The sequence below is a fragment of the Lethenteron reissneri genome, chromosome 15, assembly GCF_015708825.2.
Source record: "Lethenteron reissneri isolate LAM-NWPU_2019-01 chromosome 15, ASM1570882v1, whole genome shotgun sequence".
Classification (NCBI taxonomy): domain Eukaryota; kingdom Metazoa; phylum Chordata; class Hyperoartia; order Petromyzontiformes; family Petromyzontidae; genus Lethenteron; species Lethenteron reissneri.
In genome coordinates this window covers 7,767,682-7,780,108 of record NC_083793.1, presented here as the reverse complement: position 1 = coordinate 7,780,108, position 12,427 = coordinate 7,767,682, and the positions used below count along the sequence as shown (strand labels likewise).

General features: G+C 45.3%; 1 protein-coding gene across 5 annotated transcripts in view; it reads right to left on the bottom strand.

The window, feature by feature from the left end:
* The window catches only part of LOC133342651 (IQ motif and SEC7 domain-containing protein 1-like), a 290,148-nt gene that overhangs the window by 79,762 nt on the left and 197,959 nt on the right, over positions 1-12,427 (bottom strand). Inside the window, exon 1 of one of the 5 annotated variants that reach the window (XM_061551941.1) lies at positions 12,055-12,201. The exons of the other annotated variants lie outside the window; for them this stretch is intronic. Within the exon in view, the coding sequence (XP_061407925.1) occupies positions 12,055-12,131 (77 nt within the window). The 5' untranslated portion in view covers positions 12,132-12,201. Of the gene's footprint in view, positions 1-12,054; positions 12,202-12,427 lie in introns of those variants that run through there. 5 annotated transcript variants of the gene reach the window in all.

The window sequence follows — 12,427 nt, the reverse complement described above, 5'->3', positions numbered from 1 at the left end:
CGTGATGATGCACATGTGTGTCTACTCGTTTATATATGGAATGTAATTATAAAAAGAGTTACATTTTAAATGTGTGGTGACAGCATGCAAGTTGTGCCATCACAACTTGCCCTGTGCTTTTGCCTTATTAATGAGCATTTAAAAATGTTGGCATCCACAAAAAATCTCGGGTAAATATCTTCTTAAACTAATGCATATTTTTTTCACGCTAAAAAGAAACAACGTCATAATTCACAATGACTTTTCAAATTGCAACATTCAGTACAATTCGGCATCTTTGTGGGCTAACATCAATCTTTTTTTAAAAATTTCACTCCCACAAATGCAAGGGAAGTCATTTTTAGAACTTACAATGGGTTGTCTATCTCGCTTCATGTGGTCGGAATGGGAAGATCGCATGAAGAGTTTGGCTGACCTTGACAACATTTTCACTGACAGTGTGGGAGATAAGACAGTGACATCCAGAATTGGATGACTTTATTTTTTAAACAAATACATGGCCGACTGGTGTCCTTTACTTAACTGAGTGAGATCCCTTTAACATTCATTTAATGTTTTTGTGTTTAAACACAGGTGCCCATGACAATGTGAAACAGGTATAAATTTAGCTGTTTATTTACAGACAATGTTATCAATGTAACTAAGGCCGTGATGCAAGACATTGGTACACTCTTGTGACTGTCATGTGCTCTCAAGCATACGGCACATTGGAATTGCTGGGACATTGCAGTCAACTAACAACGTTTAGCCAGCTCATAGACTACTTGGCTATTCAATTGTGCAAATAAATTCCTCTATTAGCTCTTGTAGGGTGTGGCAGGAAGGCATTCTTTCTGGAGAAAAAAAAATCCAAAAACACCGTTTAGTTTTTTTCCAAAAGCTGTACTTATCGGTGACTATTAAAAATGGTGAGTCAAATGTCAGATTCAATCATCATCATCATCATCGGTCAACATCTATCCATTTCTGGATGAAGCCCTCATGAAGTCGTTGCAACCTCTCACGCTCCTACTATTCCACAAATCATATAACTTCTGAACATGAGCTGAGGTCATTGCTCCATCTCCAGGGTGGTTGCCCTCGCCAGAAAATCCCATTATAATTAATGGACTGCCAAAATGGTGATATAAAATTAAATGTCCTGCATCTAATTTATGAGTTCGGTTATTTTTTTTGCACATAAATCATGCGCGTGTGCATTGTTTTGCTCTGGCAGACTGGTTGAGCTTGAAATATTTCTGAAAAGCGTTGCGTACGGTCTGTATTGTACATCATTTTCAGGAGACGTGTGGCACAGTGGTGACACTGAGGTGGTCCTCATCTCCTGTTTTACAGCCCTCAGCCAGTGGTGGACATTCCACATTCCTATGGTACGGGTGAGGCTATCCACATGGCAACCACTGTTGACTTCCCCACAAAGTTGTAATTTTATCAACCCAGATGGATAACACTGGTCAACAAAAAAAAAGCATTTTTTTATGGCCTGGACTTTTGCAGCTGTTTTAGACTAATTTCAGGGTGCTGATTCCAAATCTGATCTCAGATTTGCTCTATCACATCTCATTTTATGCTATCGACATACCCCATTTTCATTGATTTTACCCGAAATTAACTCTGTCACTTATGATTGCAAGTTGTTGTGAGTCAGTGACTGCTTTAGTGTTAAAATATGGTGCTGTATTTTTAGGATAGTGTGTTTATAATATCATTTTATGTAGATATCCACATTTATTTAATATTTTTCTTCTGCAGTTTTTATTTAAAATGGAATATTTGATATCTCAAAAACCTGATGCGATAGACAAAAACTGATGCCAGATTTGGAATCAGCACCCAAAAATTACCTTAAACCCGTTGGAATACCTTATGCCAGAAAAAGTGTGTTGACCAGTGTAACCATCGAATTGGTAAGGGCGATGACTAAACCACCCTCAAATCGAACTAAATTTAACACCACCTGACCAGCGCCATAGCATTGAAGGGTGTTGAAGTGGACTCAGTCCACCTACTCGTTTTTTTCTTCACAATCAAGTAACAACAAAAGTCGATGCAAAATGCAACACCAGTGGCAATTAAAGCGGATCGACATCGCTGCCTTTCCTCGTACACACAGGGTGCGAGAGCTCGAGCAGAAAGCACAAAGTTCAAAGTTCATTTATTTGGTATAGCCCTGTGAGTCATTCGGCTCTTGAATGGGGTGCAACCGCAACAAACAAAAAACAAAACATGAACATCTTATAGTGACTATGTGCAAACAGAAAATCCAAGAAAAGACAGCAAAATATTGCAGAAAAATCACCGTACACCAACACTGTGCAAAAATCCCAGTGGGATGCAAGTCAAACAACAACAACAACCACAAGACAACTTAGATTAGACCATCAGTCTAACTCTGTACTACAACATGGCCAAACCAAAAAACTTTTCGAAAATCACCAAAATAAAGCCATAAAAGCAATGAAACAGTGGTCATAGGAACTGTGACCGAATTTTCACAATAAACGACCAAAATAACATGTACTACCAAACTCTGCAGTCATAGCTGGCTGCATGAGTCACTCGATAGACGAAAGCAGATCGTATCACTACTCATTCTGTTTAGCGTTTAACATTTGGTTAAAGGTTGTACAACACTGACTGTGCCGTCCACCCCTGAGTTATTATATGCCCCCCCCCCCGCCGCTGCCTCCTCCGTTAAAGAGAGTCACGCTACTGGGGCTGTACCTCATCTCGCTTATCCAAAAATATGACGGTGATGGATAATGAAATACAATGTCTTTGCTAACTGGGCTAAGAAAATGAGCTGATTTTTACCCTTTCAACTGGTACAAAAACTGACACCTTTATACAAGGCATAACCACAACACAAGCAGTCGAAATGCAAACAAAAAGAAACAACTCTGTGATGATAATGATTTGCACTGTTCTTGAAGTTGATTGGTCCACACCCGAGACAGCTTTGTACCAGTTGAAAGGGTAAAAACCTACTACTATATTTTGCCACTGGTAAAGGAGATGTCTCATAACATGAGCTGAATTGTACGATATGAGACGAGGACATTCCACCGACTTAAACGCTGCTCTATGTGTTGGAATAACCTAAGATTTGGTGTAAACGACTCCACCACCGCTCAGCTAAGTAAAAGGAGCTGAGCCGGTCCTGACAATGACCGTCTGGGATTTCACAGAGAGACTTGAATTGTGTTTGAGATGTTTGGGCATACAGTAGTGGTGGCTCGGTCATTTGAAACTTAGCAAACTGTACTTCTGGAGCATATACAATGCACCGTCTTACTCATTAACAAGACATTATACCAGAAACAAATTGCACGTTAGGCTAATATTTATGAGAATGGCCCTTATTCATAGGGGATGTTTTTCCTATTATATATTTTTGTTGTTGTAAGGCATCGCTAATGATGAAGGTGGCTAGTTTTTTTTTTCTATTTGTAATTGGCATTCCTACATCAGTAGTTTCTTATTTACTTTGCAATGTGACAGACAGTAACATAGCGAGCTTTTATTTTTTTTTATCTGTTCCCTATCGTCTCTAAAGATGAGACATTTCCTGAGATATGAGCCTACTATGAACGTTCGTGTTATCATCGTCACCATCATCAAGCCCTGGTCTATCCAGGATTCAATCACTCTACGAAGCATATACAGACAGGGTGCTTAAAAAATGTAAACATTTATATGGGACTATCGTTTTTAATGTAAAAATAACGGATAATACATTTTCATATTCTTGGTTCTTTCGGTAAAGTCACGTAGAAGGGAAATAATATAATTATTTATTTTAATTGATTTTCATAATTATTTTTTTATAATATTTATTATTATTTTATTATTTCCCTTCTATGTGACTTTACCGAAAGAACCAATAATATGAATCCCTGCAGTCACGAAAGCTTTAAATCAAAAGGATAATACATTGTAACATGATAACAAATGTATGTCAACTGGCTGTGATTTTACATTAACAGGTGAAATTTCTCACACCAACACAGCCACCTCAGTGTGCCCGCCGTGGTGGCCACTCTCCTATCTTACATTAACATGCTAATATTTACCTGGCAGCCCCTTAATTGGTGGAAACCCACCACCAGCGCCGTCGTTGACCATCACTCACATTAACATCAGCTGCCCCGCCCACCACTCACATTAACATCAGCTGCCCCGCCCACCACTCACATTAACATCAGCTGCCCCGCCCACCACTCACATTAACATCAGCTGCCCCGCCCACCACTCACCTTAACATCAGCTGCCCCGCCCACCACTCACATTAACATCAGCTGCCCCGCCCACCACTCACATTAACATCAGCTGCCCCGCCCACCACTCACATTAACATCAGCTGCCCCGCCCACCACTCACATTAACATCAGCTGCCCCGCCCACCACTCACATTAACATCAGCTGCCCCGCCCACCACTCACATTAACATCAGCTGCCCCGCCCACCACTCACATTAACATCAGCTGCCCCGCCCACCACTCACATTAACATCAGCTGCCCCGCCCACCACTCACATTAACATCAGCTGCCCCGCCCACCACTCACATTAACATCAGCTGCCCCGCCCACCACTCACATTAACATCAGCTGCCCCGCCCACCACTCACATTAACATCAGCTGCCCCGCCCACCACTCACATTAACATCAGCTGCCCCGCCCACCACTCACATTAACATCAGCTGCCCCGCCCACCACTCACATTAACATCAGCTGCCCCGCCCACCACTCACATTAACATCAGCTGCCCCGCCCACCACTCACATTAACATCAGCTGCCCCGCCCACCACTCACATTAACATCAGCTGCCCCGCCCACCACTCACATTAACATCAGCTGCCCCGCCCACCACTCACATTAACATCAGCTGCCCCGCCCACCACTCACATTAACATCAGCTGCCCCGCCCACCACTCACATTAACATCAGCTGCCCCGCCCACCACTCACATTAACATCAGCTGCCCCGCCCACCACTCACATTAACATCAGCTGCCCCGCCCACCACTCACATTAACATCAGCTGCCCCGCCCACCACTCACATTAACATCAGCTGCCCCGCCCACCACTCACATTAACATCAGCTGCCCCGCCCACCACTCACATTAACATCAGCTGCCCCGCCCACCACTCACATTAACATCAGCTGCCCCGCCCACCACTCACATTAACATCAGCTGCCCCGCCCACCACTCACATTAACATCAGCTGCCCCGCCCACCACTCACATTAACATCAGCTGCCCCGCCCACCACTCACATTAACATCAGCTGCCCCGCCCACCACTCACATTAACATCAGCTGCCCCGCCCACCACTCACATTAACATCAGCTGCCCCGCCCACCACTCACATTAACATCAGCTGCCCCGCCCACCACTCACATTAACATCAGCTGCCCCGCCCACCACTCACATTAACATCAGCTGCCCCGCCCACCACTCACATTAACATCAGCTGCCCCGCCCACCACTCACATTAACATCAGCTGCCCCGCCCACCACTCACATTAACATCAGCTGCCCCGCCCACCACTCACATTAACATCAGCTGCCCCGCCCACCACTCACATTAACATCAGCTGCCCCGCCCACCACTCACATTAACATCAGCTGCCCCGCCCACCACTCACATTAACATCAGCTGCCCCGCCCACCACTCACATTAACATCAGCTGCCCCGCCCACCACTCACATTAACATCAGCTGCCCCGCCCACCACTCACATTAACATCAGCTGCCCCGCCCACCACTCACATTAACATCAGCTGCCCCGCCCACCACTCACATTAACATCAGCTGCCCCGCCCACCACTCACATTAACATCAGCTGCCCCGCCCACCACTCACATTAACATCAGCTGCCCCGCCCACCACTCACATTAACATCAGCTGCCCCGCCCACCACTCACATTAACATCAGCTGCCCCGCCCACCACTCACATTAACATCAGCTGCCCCGCCCACCACTCACATTAACATCAGCTGCCCCGCCCACCACTCACATTAACATCAGCTGCCCCGCCCACCACTCACATTAACATCAGCTGCCCCGCCCACCACTCACATTAACATCAGCTGCCCCGCCCACCACTCACATTAACATCAGCTGCCCCGCCCACCACTCACATTAACATCAGCTGCCCCGCCCACCACTCACATTAACATCAGCTGCCCCGCCCACCACTCACATTAACATCAGCTGCCCCGCCCACCACTCACATTAACATCAGCTGCCCCGCCCACCACTCACATTAACATCAGCTGCCCCGCCCACCACTCACATTAACATCAGCTGCCCCGCCCACCACTCACATTAACATCAGCTGCCCCGCCCACCACTCACATTAACATCAGCTGCCCCGCCCACCACTCACATTAACATCAGCTGCCCCGCCCACCACTCACATTAACATCAGCTGCCCCGCCCACCACTCACATTAACATCAGCTGCCCCGCCCACCACTCACATTAACATCAGCTGCCCCGCCCACCACTCACATTAACATCAGCTGCCCCGCCCACCACTCACATTAACATCAGCTGCCCCGCCCACCACTCACATTAACATCAGCTGCCCCGCCCACCACTCACATTAACATCAGCTGCCCCGCCCACCACTCACATTAACATCAGCTGCCCCGCCCACCACTCACATTAACATCAGCTGCCCCGCCCACCACTCACATTAACATCAGCTGCCCCGCCCACCACTCACATTAACATCAGCTGCCCCGCCCACCACTCACATTAACATCAGCTGCCCCGCCCACCACTCACATTAACATCAGCTGCCCCGCCCACCACTCACATTAACATCAGCTGCCCCGCCCACCACTCACATTAACATCAGCTGCCCCGCCCACCACTCACATTAACATCAGCTGCCCCGCCCACCACTCACATTAACATCAGCTGCCCCGCCCACCACTCACATTAACATCAGCTGCCCCGCCCACCACTCACATTAACATCAGCTGCCCCGCCCACCACTCACATTAACATCAGCTGCCCCGCCCACCACTCACATTAACATCAGCTGCCCCGCCCACCACTCACATTAACATCAGCTGCCCCGCCCACCACTCACATTAACATCAGCTGCCCCGCCCACCACTCACATTAACATCAGCTGCCCCGCCCACCACTCACATTAACATCAGCTGCCCCGCCCACCACTCACATTAACATCAGCTGCCCCGCCCACCACTCACATTAACATCAGCTGCCCCGCCCACCACTCACATTAACATCAGCTGCCCCGCCCACCACTCACATTAACATCAGCTGCCCCGCCCACCACTCACATTAACATCAGCTGCCCCGCCCACCACTCACATTAACATCAGCTGCCCCGCCCACCACTCACATTAACATCAGCTGCCCCGCCCACCACTCACATTAACATCAGCTGCCCCGCCCACCACTCACATTAACATCAGCTGCCCCGCCCACCACTCACATTAACATCAGCTGCCCCGCCCACCACTCACATTAACATCAGCTGCCCCGCCCACCACTCACATTAACATCAGCTGCCCCGCCCACCACTCACATTAACATCAGCTGCCCCGCCCACCACTCACATTAACATCAGCTGCCCCGCCCACCACTCACATTAACATCAGCTGCCCCGCCCACCACTCACATTAACATCAGCTGCCCCGCCCACCACTCACATTAACATCAGCTGCCCCGCCCACCACTCACATTAACATCAGCTGCCCCGCCCACCACTCACATTAACATCAGCTGCCCCGCCCACCACTCACATTAACATCAGCTGCCCCGCCCACCACTCACATTAACATCAGCTGCCCCGCCCACCACTCACATTAACATCAGCTGCCCCGCCCACCACTCACATTAACATCAGCTGCCCCGCCCACCACTCACATTAACATCAGCTGCCCCGCCCACCACTCACATTAACATCAGCTGCCCCGCCCACCACTCACATTAACATCAGCTGCCCCGCCCACCACTCACATTAACATCAGCTGCCCCGCCCACCACTCACATTAACATCAGCTGCCCCGCCCACCACTCACATTAACATCAGCTGCCCCGCCCACCACTCACATTAACATCAGCTGCCCCGCCCACCACTCACATTAACATCAGCTGCCCCGCCCACCACTCACATTAACATCAGCTGCCCCGCCCACCACTCACATGAACATTAGCTGCCCCGCCCATGCTGCTGACACTTGGGCTACGCCCATTTTAAACCTTTATAAAAAATTTGCCTTTAGAGGCCAACCCCCTTTTCCTGATGATGCTTGCTTGTGTTGCAAACGAAACGTCGTGTTTTTTTATTTTTATTGTTATCTACGTAACTTTACCGAAAGAACCAAAGAATATGAATTCCTGCAGTCACGAAAGTTTTAAGCCAAAATTTTGCTACAAAAAGTCAAAGAGTCTCCGCTTGTTCGCCATCATCGTCAACACATGCCTGGAATCTTCTCCAGGTGGTCTCCACAGACGAGAGGCACATTTCTGGTGGTATTGTTGTAAATTCTCAGAAGTGTTCAAACATTTTTGAAGCACCCTGTAAATATTCTGTACTATTTGTCAATTATTCCCCCTTCTACAATTCTTGCATATCTTTGCAAAGTATTCTTTGTGACCATAGTTTTGCTCATGTGTATTTTAGCAACTTTCTCTTGTTAAATGTTTTTTTAAAAAATTCCTGTCGTTCATCGTCATTGGTCGCTAAGACAATTGCCGTCAGCAAGTGTGAGGTGGTTAATACTTTCTCCAATTCACGTGCATGCCTTTGTTTCTCAGCTGAAATCTTCTTAAGACATGCTCTAATGTTACTGTGAATAGCCTCCACGAGATGGTATCTCCTTGCCTGGATCCTCTCTTCTCATATGTGATTTGTTATCTTCTTCATTAAATGTCAGCGTAGCTGTTTCATTTTTATAAATGGTTCTGATTTTTTTCTATATGCTTTATATTAAGAAGTTGATTCATGAGGAATTGGATGACTGCATCAACTCGCATTGAATCAAATACCCTTTCAGAGTATGCAAAAGCCAGTTTTAACTGTATTTGATATTCATTATTATTTTTTTCTGATAGAATTTGTAAGTTGTTCAGATTATAGGCGCTGAAATAATGGCCAATTTTAAGGTTTGTTTTCTTGCATGGACCAGATTAAATTCGCTGTTATAAGGCAGCGTTAAAAATGAATGTGGTTGTTTTTTTCTTACTCTATCTTGTGTTTGTGCACCACTGCCTGTGCAGTATCTTAAATTATAACGTATACTCCTCGAGGCATTTCAAACATTAAACATGTAACAAAAATAATAATAACCCCCCCCAAAAATATGTAATTTGCTTAAGTCACCACAATTAAAATGTTAATACAACAATGTCCAATAATTTTCGCTATAAGTAATTGTCAGCTTCATGGCAAGCAGCTTATTGTCAAGTTTATCACTTCCGTGTGCACTCTGCTATGCAAATGACTGCCTCACCCGCTCCTCCTGCCAAATACAAACGCAAGCAGCCACGCGAACCGAAGCCATAAACATTGGCGTGATAAGCCGCTTGAAATTGGATAAATTTCTAATTATGTGTAAACTCATTTAAATACTCGCTTTTATCGTCGGCATTAGCGCTGATTTTCAAAACACGTTTCCCGTTGCTTTTTAACATTCACAAGCAGGCGCCAAACAAAATTCTTGTAACTTTTGTGTGAATTTTACGCACGCATTAAACATCCTCTGATCGCTTCGGGGCATAGTTCAGGGGGAGTGAGAATATGTAATCAGCTCCATATGTACAAGATGCATCATAGCTAATTACAATTGTGCCACACACTGCTTCACATTTGTTTCTTGTGTGAAGTGTATTGCCCTTCTCCCGCACCTCCGATTAGCATGATTGTCTACGTATGGCGTGAAAGAAGGTCAACATACATTACATTCATGGTAGCTTCTAGTGTACGTGCCGGTTTAATTACAAAATCCATAGAAATACATTGTTACAGGAGTCATTTACTCTGGCCAGATGTATAGTAATTGAATACAAATTTGACCTTTACTTGCAGATGACAAAAAAAACTACGTATCCACGTTACATCCTACCATTGAGTAAGATAGGAATATCTCTGAAGATATATCGCCATGTCGTTATATATTTTACATTATTTCCTATTTATTCAAAGTGTTGTCCTCAAATGAGTGGAGGCGATGCTCATCTTCTTTTACAGCCTTGAGCCAGCGATGGAAATTCCACATTCCTATGGTAAGGGCGGCATCAACCACACTGGGCAAACCACTATTGACTTCCTCGTAAAGAGGTTATACATTTTTTTTTCGTATCAACTCTGGGCTGTGTCAACACTCAAACATTATATAAGAAACCTTGTTATAGGCAATATAAATCGGGAAATGACTCAGTTGTAACTATATTGTGTATAAATAATACGTGGCTCAATATAAGGCCATACAGTGATTCTAGATCCAGCCAGATGGGACAGCACTAGACTGAGTTGCTTGAAATCGGAAAGGTTGCAAGTTAAAATCCTGGGCGGGGGTTGACTCAGCCCATCGTCCCTCTAGGGTCGATACAATCAGTACCACTTTTGGGGGAGGGTCAACACTAGTTGCCTTATGGATAGACGCACCCTTAACAAATAAATGAGAAATTCCCTATGAATGGCTCAGTGGCTGTAAAGGAAATCGGACGACATTTGAGCGAGTCCTGTGGTGTATTTTCAAGCAGCAATTGGAAAGGGAAATGCAAAAAAAACTCTGTGATTCTTTCATCAGCAAAGTTTGTATTGTTAAGACAGTCTGCTGTTTTAACAATGAAAATAATTTGCCTTATGCCCCTCAAACGTATTATTACAAGTCTCACTTTTCTTGAATAATTTAGTTTTATTCGTTTGGGGCTTCTATAATTATCCCCCCCCCCCAAACGAGCTATTGCTTTGCCGGTCCCAAGCTGCCCGCTGTGAAACAAAGAAGAATTGCCGTACTGTACACGGAAGAGGAGCTCTGACAAGACGTGGGCCTTTCACATTGCGCCAGCTGCATTATTGAATTTCCATCGTGACATGGATATTTCCTCTTGCAGATAAGAGGCCCTACTTGCAAAGCTCAGAGCAGGAGGTTAAAAAAAAAAGTCTGGTTATGACCCTGATTTTCTATTTCATACGGAGGCTGCAGTCAGAATTTGTAATTAGTGCTCTTGGAGGATTGCGCCTTGAATACTGATTATGTTTCTTTTTATTGCAGCTCTGTATCACGTAAAAAAAAGATTTTGCGAGCTCTTTTGGAAATTGTTGGTCATAATAAAAAGAAAATATTTACTTATTTCTCACAGAGAATTTTTTTAAATATGACAAATCTCCATCATGTGCAAACTCTCAGTGTGTATATGCATATGATTTGCCCCTGATATTTATATGCTTGTGTAAAAAATTGAAAATTACACAATTGTTTTAATTTGCTCCAGTGTCATTTGTCATTCGGAAAGGGTTTTTCATATGGATTATACTCCAAGCATACATTCATAGAGATATTGCTGTACCAAAAATGACACTGTATGAGCATCTAAACATCTTTCATCAGTCTTATGCCTTTCTTCAAACATGTCAGATTGAATTTACTGGTACTTGCAAAGAAACAGAATGTTATACGATTGTTACCTAAAAATCTACATTTTCTATGCATATTGTCCTCCACAAAGGGTCATTGTTTAATTTTCAGCTGAAACCCTTTTGCTTTCAATACATCCAACGGCAGCTTGTGTTTGATTTTCAATTGCGAAAGTTCACAAATATATGCTGTTGATAAATGAACAAAGGCTACATGGACACGCGCTTAATCTGTCCAGATGTACTCCTCCACAATAACTCACAGCATCAACAATTCCAATCTGCACAAACATTCTTTCATGCCGAACGCATTTGTCTAACGCAACCCGTCGCAAGTAAGAAACATCTGTACAGTGGCAGTGATGCAACGATCAACGCACAATCAATTCATCACGTTACAACAACGGTGCAGGATTGCCTACCTTCTTAGCATCGCGCTGTTGGGATGAGAGCAGAGCATGTGCCAGTAATCCAGGCAAAGAGCTTTACATCTCCACATAATCTAGATCCCTCCTCTGCACGACTGGAACCCTACGTGACCCATCGGCATTATATCTAAATGTATTTGTTTGCACGCAACAATTCCGAAAAAAAAAACACGCATCCGTGGCTAACGCCCTGCTTCCCGGCTTTTACCTTAAACCTTCAGCCTGCTCTCGTGACTACACCTAACCGCCGATGTCAAGGCGCACCCCCCCCCAACCCCGACTCACACGGCGCCACGCGGAGCAACGAGCGACGCGTTCGCAGGCCGGCTCACGTGTGCATTCAACGGGGACCATCTCTCAACCACAC